This window comes from Molossus molossus, unplaced genomic scaffold, assembly GCF_014108415.1.
Source record: "Molossus molossus isolate mMolMol1 unplaced genomic scaffold, mMolMol1.p scaffold_m16_p_7, whole genome shotgun sequence".
In the NCBI taxonomy this organism is placed as follows: domain Eukaryota; kingdom Metazoa; phylum Chordata; class Mammalia; order Chiroptera; family Molossidae; genus Molossus; species Molossus molossus.
In genome coordinates this window covers 96,875,670-96,894,131 of record NW_023425401.1, presented here as the reverse complement: position 1 = coordinate 96,894,131, position 18,462 = coordinate 96,875,670, and the positions used below count along the sequence as shown (strand labels likewise).

At 49.9% G+C, this 18,462-nt stretch overlaps 1 protein-coding gene across 1 annotated transcript in view; it reads right to left on the bottom strand.

Annotated features, from left to right (window-relative positions):
- The window catches only part of LRGUK (leucine rich repeats and guanylate kinase domain containing), a 111,749-nt gene that overhangs the window by 38,677 nt on the left and 54,610 nt on the right, over positions 1-18,462 (bottom strand). Inside the window, exons 12-15 of the mRNA XM_036246338.1 lie at positions 15,945-16,041; positions 11,980-12,093; positions 8,902-9,103; positions 8,483-8,578 (exon numbers count right to left, since the gene is read on the bottom strand). Of these exons, the coding sequence (XP_036102231.1) occupies positions 8,483-8,578; positions 8,902-9,103; positions 11,980-12,093; positions 15,945-16,041 (509 nt within the window). The remainder of the gene's footprint in view (positions 1-8,482; positions 8,579-8,901; positions 9,104-11,979; positions 12,094-15,944; positions 16,042-18,462) is intronic.

Here is an 18,462-nt window from a genome sequence, read left to right as displayed (position 1 = left end):
AGCACTTCAGAGTGCACTGGCACTGTTAGACCTTGGTGCTCTGACTGCCCCTCGCTCGCAGTCGCCCCTGCCGGCCGCCCTGCGCCTCAGCAGAGACCTGATTCTGGGGGGCAGCAGGGCTTCTGTCCTGCGGTGTCCCCCTGTGATTCGGGGTGCGTTTCTCTTTGGTTGGCTGCCTAGAAGCACCGTCCCTGGGCACAGAGCTCTCTCTGGTCTGACTGGTCCCTCGGACAGGCTGCTGGGTGGGGGCCATGCCATCCTGCTCCGGCAGGTCTGAAGCTGGCCCCCTCTTCTGAGACCTCCTCCTTTTAGGGACCTCTTCTTTTCTCCTTGGGTGCTCTGTGGGAGCAGAAGCACCCGGTGCGGACTCTGCAGGGGGCTTTCTACTCTGGAGAGGTCTCCTGTGTGCAGGTTGACCCTCCTGAGCTGGTTGATCACTGCTGAGGGTGGTTTGTCTGTCTTGAGAGAATCCTCCAGAACACTTTCCTTTCAAAGATGGTCCTTTTGGGGTCACAGCTACCTTCTGAACCAGGTCATCTGGGGGGAGGTTGGAATATTCTACCTTTCCCCGTTCCTCTTCCTGGGATCGGGAATCTCTGGGCGGTGGCTGGGCGTGGGGTGGCTCAGGGACTTCTGGGGGATGGACACGGCTTCCCTGTTTCCGCGGAGGGCTGCGGCCAGGGTGGGCGGCCACCGGTGGGCGAGTCGGTCTGCCCTGGGATTCTGGCTGCAAGGCTGGCCGGTGGCTTCCAGGCGGCCCCTTTTCCAGGTGTGCTGGCCCTTTAGTTGTCTCTCTTCCCGGGGGAAGTTTTTTTTTCCTAGCTCCCGTCGGCTGCACAGGGTCTTGGTTTGGGGGCGAGGCCTGCATATCCGGGATCTTGTCGCTGGAGGAGCAGCCTACCTGGGGTGCTTGCCCCTCCTTCGCAGGCCTGGGCCCGTGACCAGCGCCCGGGCTCTGAGGCAAGGGCGTGGGAAGGCGAGGGAGCCTGACAGCCAGAGCCTCCTCCTGGGGCACAGCGGGGGCAGGTGGCGGCGCGTGCTCCTGGGTGGGGGTCCTGATCGGAGGGAGTTTCACCTCCCTGACTTTCTCTTCCTGGGGACTATGGCCCAGCCGGGGGCTCAGGTGCGGTGGTGGTTTGGAATGGGGAGGGCTGATGAGAGGAAGTTTCGGGGGATCTCCTTCCTGAGCTGGGGGCGGCCTGGGAGAGGGAGTGGTGGTTGGATCTGAGGCTGTTCCGAAAGCTTCGCCCCTGCTGGGTGAGGGGAGCTTGGGTGTGGGCCTTCGACTCTGGAGGGGAGCGAGGACCCGAGGCTGGGGCAGCCTGGTGGGAGCCAGTCGGCTTCTGGAAGGCCAAGTCGCTGGGTCCTCGCTGTCCTGGGTCTGTTTGCTGCTTGTGGGGTCTGAGGGCCATGGCAGTGCGGGGCCAGGGGTGCTGACCCGGACTTCTGCTTTGGGGGTTCCCTCCTCCAGAGGCTGTTGAGAATCTCCCAGGGATGGTCCAAGTGTCCCGGCGCCATCAGGGGCGGAAGGCTCTCTTGGGGGGTCATGACGGGAACTGCTGGGTGGCAGACAGGCTGACTCGGTTTCCTTATCCTGGGCTCTCTGGGGGCTGAGGGAGGTGGGGCCAGGCCCCTGTGGAGGTTCAGATGACGGAGGGTCTGTGGGGGTTACCTTGACCTCCCCCGATTCCTCATCCTGGTCTGACGGAGGGCTGTGGACTGCAGGGGGGTCAGGGGGCCGAGGAGGCCCCTGGGAAGGAGCGGGGGAAGCCTGCCCTGCTTCACCTGCTATCAGCTCGGGTTCCTGGGCCTCGTTTTCAGGGAGATTTGCAGTTACTACTTTTGAAGAAAGCTCTGATTGTTGAACATCCCTTTCCTTCTGGTCTGGGGCTAAGTCCTGGGCCTTCTGGGAAATACTGAGTGCTGATGGGCTGGGCTCTGGAGGAAGGGCAGCGCTGACGTGACCGCTGGGAGAAAGCCCTTTCTCAGGGGTCGCTCCGTCCTGAGCCAGCTCCTGGTTCTGGTGTCCAGGGACCTGTGCGTGAAGCTGCATTCCAGAGGGATGCGCCGCTCTCTGGCCATCTGCTTGCAGGTTTGCCAGGCGCCTGGGGGACGGGACCAGGTGTGCTGGCACCCCAGAGGCAGTCTTCTTGTTAGAGGGGTCTCCTGCTTTGACATAAAAGGAAGTTAGCGCAAAATATCTGAACAGGCACGACTATGTAACCTTAGAAATTAATGACAAAAAGCATCTTTCCCTTTGATGCACTCAGGCCCGTGAAAAGCACAAAATCACACAGCTAGAAGAACTCAGCCGTCCCTTCTCCTCGGGGACGCTAAGTGCCTAGAATTCTCTCATTTAGTGGACTTTAGCGCAGTCTCAGTCAATAGAAAACATGGACTTTAATGAACAAACATGAAGAGGCTTATTCGCAGAACCGAGTCCAGTGTGAGACTGGCCGGGCGTTTTCTCAGCGAATGGGGTTTGCATTTTCACCCCCTTACCGGCCAGACCTGCTTTTAGTGGCAGAAACGAGACGACGGACACCTCAGGCCGATGAAGTCCCGTCGTTTCCTTGTTTGACGGCCGTCCCCTCGGAGCCACCGCGCCCTGCCCGGAGTCGTGCCCGCTCTCTGACACCCAGCGAGGCGCCCGAAGCTGAGCGGGCGCCCGGGAAACAAGTGCTGGATGAAGGAAGGGCAGATATATCGGGGAAGCAGGAGGCGCACGGCTCAGACACGCTGCTCCGAGGTGCCCGGTTCTGGCTGCTAACCCTCCCCCACCCCCAGGGCTCCCCTTTCCCTGGCATCCACGATGGCACTCAGAGTGACCGGTCTCAGGGACAGTCTCAGGGACCCCATCACCCCAGCATGCACTTGTTGTGGCAGAAGTCCTGCTATCCTCTGGTGGTCCACACAGCACCTACCCAGCCCGAAGGACGTGGCTCTGCCTGCTCGTGCGCGATGCAGCACAGGCTCAGGGAGACCTACGCTGAGAGATTCCAGACCAAGCCTCCGAGGGGACCCCAGGGTGGGCCATCCCCTCCCCCCACAAAGCAACATGAGCTTGGACTACTCCAGGTTCTCAATGAACCTCCAGGGCACCCGCTCAGACCAGATGCCCCTGTGGAGGGCAGGATGGGGACAGGGAAAAGCTTGTTTCTTGGTGAGGTTTCTGGGGGGATGCCCTGTTCATCATTCTTTTTTTTTTTTTTTGCATTTATCTTCAGATAGAGCGGGAGGGAGAGAGGGGGGGAAGAGAGAGAGAAACATCGATGTGGGAGAGACACATCAACTGGTTGCCACCTACACAACCCCAACCGGGGCCGGGGACAAACTGCAACCGAGGTACATGCCCTTAGTGGAAACCGAACCCGGGACTCTCTGGTCCGCGAGCCGATGCTCTAACCGCTGAGCCAAACCGGCCAGGGCTGTTCATCATTCTTATTGGCCTAGTTTATATTGCTTATAAACTAAAACACAAATTTAGTCAAGAAACAGATTTAAACAAAATATAACTACAGTGAAAATATCTAGAATAGGCAAATTCAGAGACAGAAAACAGATTAGAGGTTACCAGGGCCTGGGGAGGAGTTATTACTTGATGGATACAGAATTTCTGTTTGCGGTGATGGAAAATTTTGGGAACAGGTAGTGGTCATGTTTAGGCAATGCTATAAATGCAATTAATGACACTAAGTTGTAGACTTAAAGTGGTTAAAATGGCAACTTTTATGTTATTTCTTTCTAGCACAATAAAAAAAATAGAAACATGTAAGAGTGAAGCCCAGTGCTGAAGGGTCTTCCGTCTCTAAGCCCTCGTGCTTCCCTGTGACCAGACATACAGAGATTTCCCCCCACTTTCATAGTTGAACAGTTCATATAATTTGGCAAATGATACCATGCGCTTTATCAGAGACATAAAGGCACCACTTTATCGATGGGTAAATTGGTCAATTTCTGTTTGACTCATCACCATCACAATTTTCCTCTATCATTAGTCAGAATTCTGAATAAATAATGATTGTAAATATGACTTCATTTTACGATGTCTAGAGCGAGAACCAGGGCGGAAGTTGGATCAGCTTTATAGAAGCTTTACTGGAGCCCTGGCCTGCTTGGTCAGCGGTTAGAGCGCCGGTCCGCGGACCAGAGTCACGGGTTTGAGTCCCGTCAAGGGCATGTACCTCGGTTGCGGTTTGGTCCTCAGCCCTGGTCGGGGTCGTGTGGGAGGCAACCAGTCAGAGAGACACATCGATGTTTCTCTCTCTCTCTCTCCCTCCCATTCTATCTGAAGATAAATGGAGAAATATCCTCGGTGAGGATTTGAAAAAAAAAAAGAGCTTTATGGAAGCACTGATTACTCCAGAAACAGGCTGTATAGAGACATATGGAGGTTAAGATACCCTGTACACTGAGTTGTGAACATAGTGAGTTTTTCCTAATTTTATAGAAACTGTATTGTTTACTCAGGTTTTCATATTTTAGAAATAAATACTTACCTGCCTTGCTATAGGAAGAACAAAATAAGACAATTCTGTAACTTAATTAATAGACATTTTAAATTAATGGTATATCTAAAGATCTCGAGGGTTTATCATTACTCTGTACTTAAAGTCATCGTTTTATACATGCTTTAAATAAAAATGCATCGTCTGTTCCCTGCTGAAAGGTTCCATTTCTGGGGCCAGGCTACACTCAGAATTGATAACCTACGGCTTACGTTTACCACTCTCGGCCGCTCTCATCGTTAAAGAGTAGACAGTAAAATTGCATTCTTAGTTACAAATGAGCAACATAGGACTACTAGAGATAAAATCGTCTATTATTCCTTCAAATATTGGGAAATAATTTCCAGTGTGCACTGACACAGGATCCCTGTTTCTATGACAACAGTGCCACTGGCCATCAGGTTCCGTCCGTGCTGAAGCCTCACATGTCACACCGAGGGTCTAACGAGCGGGCACATCTCGCTCTGGACCCCCGGACACTGAAAGTGTTCCTGATATTATGGAGAGTTGACTTTTTTTTTTTTTTTTTAAAGGGAATTAAAGTGATTTCTCTAAAGCTATTAGTGTTGGTGACATTGAGAATACAAAATTAAGACTTGTTTCCAGTCCCATTTCTACATGTCAGATAAAACTTTCACAGAATCTTTTTTATTTTTATTTTCATTTTTGCTAATCCTCAGCTCAGGATATTTTCCAATTGGTTTTTAAATAGAGGGGAAGGGAGGGAGGAGGTGAGAGAGAAATATCGATGTGAGAGACACACTGATTGGCTGCCTCCCAGAAGACTCTGACTGGGAGCGGGAAATGAACCTACAATCCAGGTACGCGCCCTTGACTGGGAATCGAACCCACAACCCCCTGTCTGGGGGCTGATACTCTTAACTGCTGAGCTAAACCGGCCAGGGCGAGAATCTTATATTTTTTATTTCATTTTCTTACCTTTGATAGCTCAATTATATATATAAAATGTTCCACTGTACTGAAATTAATGATTTTTGTTTCTAGGAGTCCCACTTATGTCAGTAATATAAGTACTTATATACATATACCTAAACTACAGAAATTAAAATCAGAGCGACCCAGCGCGGAGCCAGGCGGAGAGGTGAGAGCCAGCTGCTGGGAGTCCTGACATCCACTTGGAGGTGAGTATGAGGGGCCCTCCCCTGCAGTGAGCCTGTGACCGCCTGGCCACACTCCTTGGCTGCCCTGAAATTCAGAGAGGCCACAGGCTCTACTCTTGGGCCACTAGAGGCACTATGACAGCTTAGAATAAGGACTGTGTTACTGAGAATTCTTTAATACTCACTTGAATAATGTTTGGCCTCTACAAAGTCAAGTTCATCCTTAAATCATCAACTAAAAAAAAACCAAACAAACAAAACAAAAAACCTTCCTCCACAGATTAACTGTATAAATAAGAGAACGTGTTTGGTTTATTTTTAAAAAAAACCAACATTATCTTCTAAAATACTAAAGCTGCCAGAAAAACGGGCTGTTGAAATTAGAGATCTGACATATTAAGCACAAACACTCCCATCTATTTTTGTAAAGATGGAATTCGATTAGTCAATCACTGGATGGCCCGGTTTCGGTTATTAAATGATCTGCGAATTTACAAATTCTGTAATTCATACTTTTCATCAAGCCAGACAGGGCTAACCTAACTAGGCCAGAAGAGGACATTTTATTCTACCTTGAAAAGTGGGACCCACTTTCTCACGCACACGTTGCCTGGTCTGTTAACTCCGTCGGCAGCAGTCAGAGTTCCCGGGGGTGTGGCCGAACAGCCAGGACGGAGCGGGGAGCCCGCCGGCTGTCACCAGCGGCCGAGTTCTGCACAGGCGCCGCCACTCAGAGGTGCCAGCCACCAATTCAGAAACACGCTTTTCTCCGTCTCTCAGAACGGGTCAGGCTCAGGGGACTGACTCATGCTTCTCCAAACCCACAAGGGGCTGATTTAAAAGCCAGAACACCAGCTGATTAATTTACAACGGGAGATGGGCCTGGCTCAGGGATCTGGGCAGGGTGTTCTAACGTAAGGAACAGCCCCCACAGGTCAGGGCCACCCGGGGGACCAAATTAAAGAGCAGACGGCTCGGGCTGGCAAAGATTCAAAGCAAAGGGAGCCGGATCTCCTCAAGAGGAACTTCCATCGAGCTACGGAAGCCTCATTAGACAGACTGCACTCCTCGACGGCACACGTTTCTAGGGGGCGATGCCTGATGAGAATCAGAGCGGCGCTGGCCCACACCCCGATGCGCTCCTAACCCAGAGTCCCCAGACCGTGGGCCGAGCAGCCCTCCACTCTCCCAGGTGCGTGACAGGCAGCAGATCGACCCTCATCGCTGTCTCCTGAGAGACGCATGGAGGAGGGACATCTGCTATCTGTTGGGTATGGGCGGTTTCACCTGCCCTCATTCCGGAGTACCAGGGGCACCTGAGCTGAGCACAGTGTGTCCAATGACAGAACAGCACGAGTCGTTCCGGTGGAATCAGCCTGCCACCCCCCACCCCCACCACCACCTGGGCAGAGTCTCGAAGGCTGGAGAGCACAGGTGCACACCTAGCTGTGGAACATCCACACAGCAGCAAGAGTCTCATTTACATTTCCCAGCAGGCGGCACATGAATGTGGTTCTGTCCACTGGCGGGACCTTCTGGTTTTCTTATGGTGGTAAAACACGCGGCACATGAAATGGACCGGGTTACCCGTTGTTAGAGTGCACGGTTCATTGGCGTTAAGCCCATTCACAGTGCTGGGCAACCATCCCCACCATCCATCTGCAGAACTCTTTCCTCTTGGAAAACTGGACCTCTGTACCCCTGAACAATGAGTCCCCGTTCCACGCCCCCGCCCCTGGCAATCACCATTGGACTTTCTGTCTCCATGAGGTTGACCTCCTACACACGGAATCAGGTAGAGTTTGTGTTTTAGTGACGGGCTTACTTCACTCAGCCTAATGTTCCCCGGGTTACCCAGGCGGTGGCATGTGTCAGGATTTCTGTTTCCCAAGGCCGGGTAGTGCTCCACTGTGCGCTAGAGAAGCACTGTGTTCATCCATTCACCCTCCGAAGGGCACCTGGGTGGCTTCCACTCTGGCTGTTGTGATGTGTTGCTGTGAACATGGGTGTGCAAATATCTGCTCAAGGCCCTGCTTTCGAGTCTCTGGGGGTAAACAGCCAGAAGCGCACTGCTGGGTCACAAGGTAATTCTGTTTTTAACTTTTTGAGGAACCTCCATCTTGTTTTTCAGAGTAACTGTACTGTTTTACATTCCCAGTTTCTCTCCATCCTCGCCAACATGTGCTATTTTCCTTTGCTTTTGTGGTTGTCGTTGTGTGTGTGTGTGTGTGTGTGTGTGTGTGTGTGTAATGGTAGCCATTTTAGTGGGTGTGAGGTAGATTTGGGGGAACCTTTTAAATACATTTCAAATTACTCACGTTCCAAAATCCTAACTCGGGGCTTCAGCATCCTCAACTCCCAGGAGCTGCTCTGACAGCCTTATCACTGCCGCTCACGCGTGGTCCAGGAAGCAGGGGCCGTGGGTCCCCTGGGAGCTCAGGACAGCTAAGCGCCTGCCCAGGAGCAGCGGGCCGGGCCCAGGCTCCGTCCTCTGACCGCGCTTCCACTGGGCTCTGCGGCCACGCAGAGACAGCTCTTGGACTAAAAGAAGCTCTGGAAGGCTGGGTTCTGGCCCAGGAGGCTGACCATGGCTGGTCTACTGCCAACCTCCCAGGCACTGCCCGGCCTGTCCCTCAGGCCGTCCTCTGAGCTCCATCGTGGCCGCCGAGACAGCAGAGGCCCGGGGGGCGGACTCAGCGCAGCTGGTCTGAGAGGCGGGCTGCCCCAGAGGAAGAATGGGGTTGAGGAGTTAGAAGCAGCTGAGCCTGGTTCACAAGTACTCAAACGACTGCTCAAAGATTGGTTTTCCTCTCCTCACATACACACTCTGGCAGCAAATGGCTGGGGCGGTACCTGCAGTGGGAGCCGAACTCGCGGCGGCTTCCTCACACAGCCCAAGGTATTCGCTAACGATCCGACTCAGGTGCTGGTAGGCAACATCCAGATCATCTGCAGTGGATGAGAGAGTGTGGTTTAAAGCGACAGAATCCTATCAAAATGTAGTCCATCTGCAGCCATTGACGGTCATGATTTTTTAGCTCCATTTAATTTTATGAATATTGCAGTAAGCAGAGGTCTAAGATGACTCCACCACTGGGCAGGACCTGCTAACATCCTAGGACTGAGGACAAACAGCAGACAGCAAACAAGGAAACAGGGTCCTCCACCCCACGGCCACAAGTAACTGCTCTCAGCCAACAATGACAATATACTTCGGAGTGGATTTTTCCCTGGTGACCTCCAAAAGTAAAGCTTTGCTGAAAATGACTAACCTGTATTGACCACTGCATCGAAATAGCCCGGCCACTTCTGGTTAATTTTAATATATAGGTCCACTCTGGAGATGGCATGTTCAATCTCTGTGCGACTGAACAACCCTGTCCTCCGCAAGTGTCCCTCGTACTTTATCTTGTTCATGGGCAGCACCAGGATATACCGAGGCTCAAAGTAGGTGTGCTTCAAGCTTCTTATGCCCTACACATTTTTAAAAAAGATAATAAATTAGAAACAGATACACGATTTAGAAATCATGTTGATGTCTGACAACATAAGCTATAAGTAGTATTACACTGAAAGATTTCTTTTAGCTGTATAATTAGCTATTATTTCCCTATAAATAATTCAAGATTGAGTTTCTTCTCCTTGTTCATCAAATATTAAAGTATCATTGGAAATATAAGAATTCATTCTACCTGGTATCTTCTAACTAATTATTCTAATGAATATAACTGTCCAAAGAGAAAATTGCTAGATACAAATAGGTACACTCACTGCAGTACAGCATCATTTTTAAAAAACTATGTTTTTATGGATTTTTTTAGGGAGAGAGAGAGAGAGAAATATTGATGTGAGAGAGAAACACTGATGTGAGAGAAAAACATCAATTGGTTGCCTCCTATACACACCCCAACTGGGGACCGAACCCACAACCTGAGCATGTGCCCTGACTGGGAATCAAACTGGCAACCTTTTGGTGCACAAGATGACGTTCAACCAACTGAGCCATAATGGCCAGGACAGTCTGCATCTTTGTCACTGAAAAGCAATTTCCATGCCACATTTCAAAAGGCATCCATCTTGGCAGAACGAAGAGATCTTACCAGAGAGAAAAGGCTCCTCTGTTACCCTTTCGTCATCTCCTTGGGACACTTCCTGCTCCTCAACCAGGCACCTGCTTGGCTGGTTCCTATTACAGCCTCTACCCAGAGCACAAGAAGGCCAAGCTCATGGCACCCCGATGCCGGAGCTGGCGGCAGGGAGCGGCAGCAGGCAGTGGGGGCAGTTGCGTGCAGACCTGGGGGCTGAGTCACGACAGCAGCTCCCCAGTTTCTGCAGACTCGTGCAAACCCTCACCGGAGCACCGGCTCCTCACTGGCAAAGTGAAAGAGCAATTCCAAGTGGACCCTACAGTTCCTCCCAGCTCAATCCTACCACCAACAGTTTAACTCCGTGTTCAAAATCTTTCTGTAAAAATTCAGGGGAAAGTAATACAGGCCGTTTTTAAAAACAATTTCTAAAAGAGTTGATGACAAGAGCGTTTGGGGGAAATCCTTGTGCTGGAGAGAAACGGGAAAATAAAGCCTGGTTTACGGACGCCCCCTCTTGGAAACGAGCAAGAGAAAGCTCGGAGGGGACATCGGCAGGAGAAAGCTCGGAGGGACATCGGCAGGAGAAAGCTCGGAGGGGACATCGGCAGGAGAAAGCTCCGAGGGGACATCGGCAGGAGAAAGCTCGGAGGGGACATCGGCAGGAGAAAGCTCGGAGGGACATCGGCAGGAGAAAGCTCCGAGGGGACATCGGCAGGAGAAAGCTCGGAGGGGACATCGGCAGGAGAAAGCTCGGAGGGGACATCGGCAGGAGAAAGCTCGGAGGGGACATCGGCAGGAGAAAGCTCGGAGGGGACATCGGCAGGAGAAAGCTCGGAGGGGACATCGGCAGGAGAAAGCTCGGAGGGACATCGGCAGGAGAAAGCTCGGAGGGACATCGGCAGGAGAAAGCTCGGAGGGGACATCGGCAAACCAGGGCCGAGCACTCAGAGCCGCTGAATGGCAAACAGGTGAACACGGGGACCTGGAGAGTTTTTGTACTTAAAAATGCATCAGTTTGTGTTTCTTCCTTGTCCAAGGAAAACATTTTTTGGAAAAGGCCTGTTTTGTTTTGTTTTTCTTCTTAGCATGGAAACCTCCTTAAAGATGCAAAACCAGTCCCACGCAGAAAGATAAGACTTGCAGAAGTTTGAAGTTAGGAAAAGGAAGGAGCCGGAAGCAACGCGACCTGTGCCACTGAACACAAGGAGCCGAACAGGAACCAAATCTCCTGCTCCGCTCCGTGAAGCTACGAGGAAACGTCGTAAAGACCGAGTCAATGGTAAAGGGATGCTAGACGTGTCCAGATTTGGCTTTCTGCTAATGGAATCATTTTTTTAAAACATTTTTTTGTTTATTGATTTTGAAGGAAGAGGGAGAGAGATAGAAACATCGAATGGCCGCATCTCGCATGCCCCCCACTGGGGGTCTGGCCCACAACCTGGGCATGTGTCCTGACCGGGATCGAACCGGTGACTTCTTGGTGCCTGGGTCGATGCTCAACCATGAGCCACACCGGCTGGGTGGAATCATTTTTATTATATATATTTTTCTGATGACAAAAGTGTTAGTCTGTGGAAGTAACTTGAAAATGAAAACAATCAATTGTCCTTGAAGGTTCGAATCGTTAATAAAGCCCTAATTTGTGAAACACATGAGTGGAATATTCATGCTTTTACTCTGGGTCTTCATTTTGGAGAAACTTGTGTATACTTGAAGACAGAAGATTCGCTCAGGGGATGGGGTGTGGGGCAGAGAGAACACCTCCTGATTCTGCAAGTCTAACTTGTTAAACGGGTGAAAATATCGCGACCAGGCGAACAAGCGGTTAGACGGCGGCACAGCCCACATGCCTCCTGTGAAGAACGAAGGGACGAGGTCACCTGTGCGGGCTGCCACTGTCCTGAGGGGTCAGGGAACCAGTCCCACACCCTGTAAGAACCAGGCTTTGTCTAATATCACTTCATAGAGACAGAGCCCCGGCTCTCAAAAGAAAAGGATAATTTAGTGAGAAAATAGAAAATAAACCTTGAGTGACAGCTCTATTTATAATACATGTAATACATTTATTATGTATTACATTTCTTGTGCTGTAATCTAATTCCTGTCATTTAATTTTTCATGAGTCTTGCCTGCCACATACTAATTGCAAACTTAAAACCTCACATTTTCATAGGCATTCCTCATTCACCCACAGTGAAGCCCCCCAACCCCAAACATAAATATACAAACACACACACACATTCAAGAAGGAAAAACACTTACTTCTATTTCCATGTGAACACAGGTTGCTAACCCATCTCTGGCGATCCCTTCTATGGTGTCCCTGCTTAATCCATAATAGTGATCACCATAATTAAACGTTAGAATGAATTTCCCCTGGAATTTGAGAAGTACGAAGGTTTTCATATAACAGCTGCCATAATGAAACTTCATATAAAGAAAATTATTTGATGTCTTACTTTTTTATATGATTCCATAATATTTACCAATATTAGCAATTGCGTAAGAATGGCAATGGGCCTATAAACATTAATAACAAACCGTGGCGGAAAAAAAAAAATTAGGTTTTTGGAAATAACATGCTGACAAATGTTAGAGAGCATGAAATGTGAAGCAGGTCATTTTGCTTCCTTACCCGCTTCCTGCCAAACCTGCTCCACAGACCTTCGTCAGAGAGACAGACACCTACAGCTCGCCCTGTGCCCCGGCGGCACACCTGGGAGCCCAGAAAAGCTTCCATTCTCAAAAGCTTGCACCCCCAGGTAAGCCCGGAGGCCGTGAATTACAGGCACATCCCGGAAAGACCTTTGCGTGCTGAGATGAGCCACGAGAAACAGCCTTATCTTGCTTTTCCTTATAAAGGTGGCTTTTTAAAAAAAAATTTGTTTTCTTTATTGATATTTTTAGAGAAAGAGGAAAAGAGAGGGAGAGAGATAGAAACATCCATGAGAGAGAACACTGACTAGCTGCCTCCTGCACGCCCCCCACTGGGGATTTGGCCCACAACCTGGGCTCGTGCCCCGACCAGGAATCGAACCGGCGACTTCTTGGTGCCTGGGTCGACAATCAGCCACTGAGCCACACATAAAGGTGGTTTTTTACAGAAACTGCGCACACAGTCAGCTGTGTGTCCTGCAGCAGCCATCTGAAGCCACCTCACAACTGGCTGGCTTTTCCTGTGACAACACCGCCGCTGTGAAACCACTAGGTCTCACCGAAGCTGGGAGGCTGATGGCAACAGAAGGAATAAAAATGCGGGCAACTCTGACTCCTCATTTGCATGATTTTGAAATAAATACTGAAGTGAAACTGGCAAGGCTGATCCCATCGGTGGCACCATCCTCACCGAGAACAGGGCAGTTAGGAGTCTTCCACGCTGCCCGGGCCTCCTGAACCCAGGTGGCCCAGAGATGGGTGGGGACAGGCGGGGCTCTCTCCGGGCAGTGTTAGAGACCAGGCAGGAGACACGATGTCTCTAGGCTGGGGTGGGCCTCTGAGGGATGTGTCTGCTGCGAAAGACGAGGACAACCCACCAGCTCCCAGTGCGAAGAAGTTTATGTCACACATTCCAAAAACTCAACAATAAGTATCCTTAATAATTGACGCCATCGGTCACACGCCCTCTTTGTTCTGTGGAACAAATGCTGTGACTCCTTTTCTTTTAATCTATGTATTATATCCAGATAGATAGATAGATAGATAGATGGATGAATAGATAGATAGATGGATAGATAGATAGCTGAATTTTCTGTCAGGTATGCACTTTATCTTATTCACTGTGATTCGCCCTGTTTTCAAAATGTACACTTGAGCCGGTTTTAAGATATATACTATGAGTTTGTTTACTTGTGGGGACAAGGGCCGCCCTCTGTGGATCCCAAATACATTTTCTGGAAGGATGTGGGGTGGCGAGGACTCCTGCACTGTACTTATGTATATAAAACGTAAGAATTAAGATTAAGTGATCTTCCAGCTAGCTTCTGGCTAGTGATACTTCTTTCACTTCTCCCTGCCTTTGAATTTCTTAATAAATAGCAATAATCATATCTCAGGAGCTCCAGATCTGTGGTCTCATCTGCACGAGAGGACGTGGTAAGTGACTGTGTCTGTGGGCACATCGGGGATGATCCGTGGCGGGGAGCCTGTGTGTGCGCGTGTATGGGAGGGTGTGTGGAGATGGGGTGTGCCTGGGTTGTCTGTCAAGGGGGGCTGTCAATGGGCGGGTGTCCTGTAGAGGCGGCTCTGTGTACAGAAGGCCGAGTGTGTGGACGTGATCGGCAAAGCTGACAACGTGTCATGAGTTTACAGTCTCTGGGCTTGTCTCTCTTCATAAAACAGTCTTGAGCTCACTTTAAAGTTAAGAGAAGGACTTTGGAAGAAAAACTCAAGTTGAGGAACTAACATTACACTGAAGTAATATATGTCAGCAGAAGAGGTGAAAATGAGTCATTTTTTCACACACGCGCATTTCTGCAGAGGGAATGAAACTAGGAGACTAAATGCAGTGAGCAGTGCGGTGATCTCCTCGACGAGAACGGCTCCCGACTTGACTGCAGGCATGACACGGGATGGCACATCAGGGGAGCACCTGGGTACTGAGAGCAGAGGCACCGATCCGAGAAAAATGCCTCAGACTCTAACCAGAGAAAGCAACATTGATTTTGGGAACTACTGTCTTTCAACCCAAAGAGTCTTAAGAGAATGCTTCTTACTAATAACAAGATAACGCCTCAGATCTCTATTAAAGCTTTTAGAAATATAAAGTCCCAGAGCACTCTTGACACATTAAACTGAACTGTCAAAACAGAGCCCTAGGAGAGAAAATTACAAAGAATTTCCAAGCTGCGCTTCTGACAAGGTCAGAGGGAAAATGGCCCAGGGACGATAAATAAGACTCTCTCGCATGGGCTTCTGTGCGAATGTAAGAGAAGACAGGTTCCGTGTGTGCAGATGGCTATTGCAATTTAGACTCGTAGAAACTGCAGAGTCTGGGCTTCAGTGTTCCAGGCTGTGTGCACTGAGGTATAAGCCAGGTCCGCTGTGTGGGGCTCGGGGCACAGAAAGGAAGGAGGAAGGGGGTGGGGGAAGAGGAGAGGGAGGATGTAGCTATAGGAGCATCACTGGTTGGGTGACCATCTTTCAAAAGCAGAGAAACATCGACTCATCCTCAATCTGGTCCTTTGGCAGGTTTCACAAAAACAAAAAGGATGTAGGGTTCGTTTGGTGATGGAGAGAATGGTAGTATAAACAAAACTAAGACCCTTGGTGAAGAGAAAATAAAAGGCTCACAGAGTCATTGGTAGTGACGAAGACACGAGACAGTCTTCCAGTTTCACTGAAGTCATGGGTGGATATGCCCTGACAGTAGCATGTACTGACAGGTACAGCAAACTAGGGTTGTGCGCATCCCCTTTGCAGGTGAAAGCCAAGCGAGAATTACCTTTGAAAGGACCTCAGCAACACGGGTGTCATAAATTACTGCTGATTAGGTGATCAGGGTCTCAGGGGGGAGTGTTTTGGGTCCGGCGGCCCAGAGCTCCTACGGAGCAGACGAATGCAGGGCAGTCAGCCTCACACTGTAAAGACACAGCCCTCAGAGAAACTGGGCATCTTTTCCAGGCGAGTAACAAGGGCTTCCAGGTGCACCAGCGAACTGGTTGGCCTCCAGGACTCAGAACATCTCAAACAGGATGTCACAGTGGACGGTTGAGGCTGGACACGAGTCCGGGACAGGGCGGCTGAATGGAGCACACCATGATGGAGTGGTGCTTAAGGTCGAAACAATGAGAAAACATCACTGGTAGCAAACCAAGGAGGGGGTCTCTGGTCAGAACACCCCACCCCCTAAAATGCTCAATTTGCAAGCTCCATGTATCACATCAGGTCTGTGGGAATGATCTGACTTGAGTAAAATCTCATTAATAACAGGAGCACCTGATAAAGACCGATCACAAGAACTCGTCACAGTGCTTTTACTTCTATTTTCTTAAAACATCTCCTCATCAGTCTTACTGAACATTTACAATATTTTCTCCAAAGTCATAAAATAAAAGCAGCATGTGAACAAGAATGGATTACGTGGATTAAGGAAAAGCAACCTGATAAGAATACGTTTCTCATAACAAACACAATATTTAATTGTTCTTTTTTTAAATCACTATTTTCTAATATTTCTACCAGAGCACATTTATGTTTTGTGCAGTGAAAATAAAGGAGCACGTTCTTACCATGTTTACCATTCCATTAAAAACTTCTAGGGAGACGAAGTTGTAATCAACGCGATCCCCTTCTCCAAAGTAAGGGGGTCTCGTGGTGTGACAGGCCCTGAAAACAGAAAATATGTCATCTAGTCTGCATCTCGCAACTTGAAATTCAGCATGGAAATGAGTCCAGTGTGAGGGATATTTGAAGAGAATGGAAATTGGCCCAGAAAGCATACACGATAAAGTAACATAGCAGTGAAACCCCTGTGGTTTTGAAATTCCGCTGTATCTATAGGGCTGATACAAGGTGTGGATTATCAACACCAATATTTTTACTCGTTGTTATTTATGACCTTCTGAACCACCTCCTCCGCTATCACATAATAATGCTCTGGGAAGTATAACAATAGTTATTACTTACATGTTTTCCACCCAAGTGTCTTCACGTGGTCTCCGAGCTGTGGGCATTTTCTGCGTGTTCCTCTCTCATCCCTCCACCTGGCTAGCCCACCTGTCTTCCAGGACTCGGTTTAAGCGTCACCCCCTGAAAAGCCTTTCTTGAGCCCCTGTGGCTGGATTATGTGCCCCCCCCCCTTTACTCTTCACCTGAGGATATTTGTCTATTTATCTTCAGATAGAGGGAGAGGGAGAGAGAGAGAAACATCAATGTTAGAGAGACACATGGACTGGTTGCCTCCCACACAACCCTGACCAGGGCTGGGGATGAATCACAACTGAGGTACATGCCCTTGGCCAGAATTGAACCCACGACTCACTGGTCCGTGTATACCCCTTCTCTTTACACTCCTATCACCTCGGTGCCTTCGCCAGCTGCACCCCAGTTCCTCGCTCAGCACCCACCTCCCCTGCTGCTTGGCCGCTGAGCTGCCTGTATACACCAGCACTGTAACCTCCTTGGGGACCCATGGTCCCGATGCTGACCAGAATCCTCAGCTCAAACAGAGAGGCCTTTTCTGACCACTGTCTGACACAGCATTGCCACTCCACACCCCGACCCCTACTCTCTCACCACAGCCGCCTGCCTGTGCCTACGTGTCAGGGTTCTCCTATCTTCCCCAGCAGGACACGGGGACCGCGGGGCGAGGATCTATCCTGTTCCCCTTGTTTGCGCACCCCAGTGCCTGGTCCGTAGAGGGCACCCACTACGTGTCTGTAACATGAGGACATGCAGCGTGTGAAGCGGACAACGGCTGTGATGAGCTCCATTTTACAGATGACTTGTCCGAGGCCACACACCGGACCAGTGTCGGTCCCAGAACTAACTGTGGGGGTCCCCACCAGCCAGGACTCTTGACGTCAGACGAGTCTGACTTCTCAATGTTAACTCCTGGGAATGCAAACGGATGTGTAGATTATCCTGTAGGCTTAGAATAGCCCTGATTGTATTTTACAGATGGTGAGACTCAGGCACAGCAATGAAGTAACCTGACTGAGTAGCGAGGCCAGGAGGACACCTGCGCCAATCCCTCGGTTCCTTGTAGCATCAGACATAGAGTGTAAAGTCACACCCTCCCAGGCCTCTCCACTACACAGTCAAAAACAAATTTTCATCTTCCATACCACTGCTCACCGTCCATTATAATCGCACTAACTGCACGGCCCTGGCCAGCTGGCTCGGTTGGCTGCAGCACTGTCCTGTACACTGAAAGGCTGCGGGTTTGATTCCTAGTGTGAGCACACACCTGGGTTTCGAGTTCAAACCTGAGTTGGAGTGCATACAACAGGCAACCAATCGATGTTTCTCTCTTTTTCCCTTCCTCTCTCTCTAAAATCAATAAAAAAACACATCCTTGGGTGAGGATTAGAAAAAAAAAAGGTTAACTGCATTAGTAAATATTAAGGTCTTAATGTCACATTCAAATTGTATCCTCAGGAAAGAGAGGCCATTCTAAGAGAATCCTGTCCAACATCCTGACATTTGTCCTGTTGTTTGAATACACCGGCATCTCCCCACACACCTGGCAGGGACCTGAGACCCTCTGTCCTGGTGTCCTTGGTGGTCAGGAAACACAGACCAGCGACTCGGCATCAAACCCTTCCGTAGCCTTTGCACACTGCGCTGAGTCCGCACGGCCAAGAAGAAACGTGGCAGGCAGTTGAGAATTTGTAAGGGGAGACGCAGCAAAGAAGCAATGCGGTGCTTCTAGGCAGGGGATGAAGACGGGGCTTCGTTGGAGTGGAGAATGCTGACGGAACCTACACCCACTGCAGAACCTTCTAGTGAGAAGGACCTAAGATGACCTAAGGTTGTTTTTTTAATCTTCACCCAATGATATTTTTCTACCGATTTTCAGACACAGTGGGAGGGAGAGAGAGAGAGAGAGAAACATTGACGTGAGAGAGATACATCGATTGGCTGCCTCTTGCAGGACCCCGACCAGGGCTGGGGACGAACCGCAACCGAGGCACGTGCGGTTGTCCGGAATCGAACCGGTGACTCTTTGGTCTGCTGGCCGACGCCCTAACTGCCGAGCCAAACCGACCAGGGCAACCCGAGGCTTTCTGAATGTCATCCAATTTT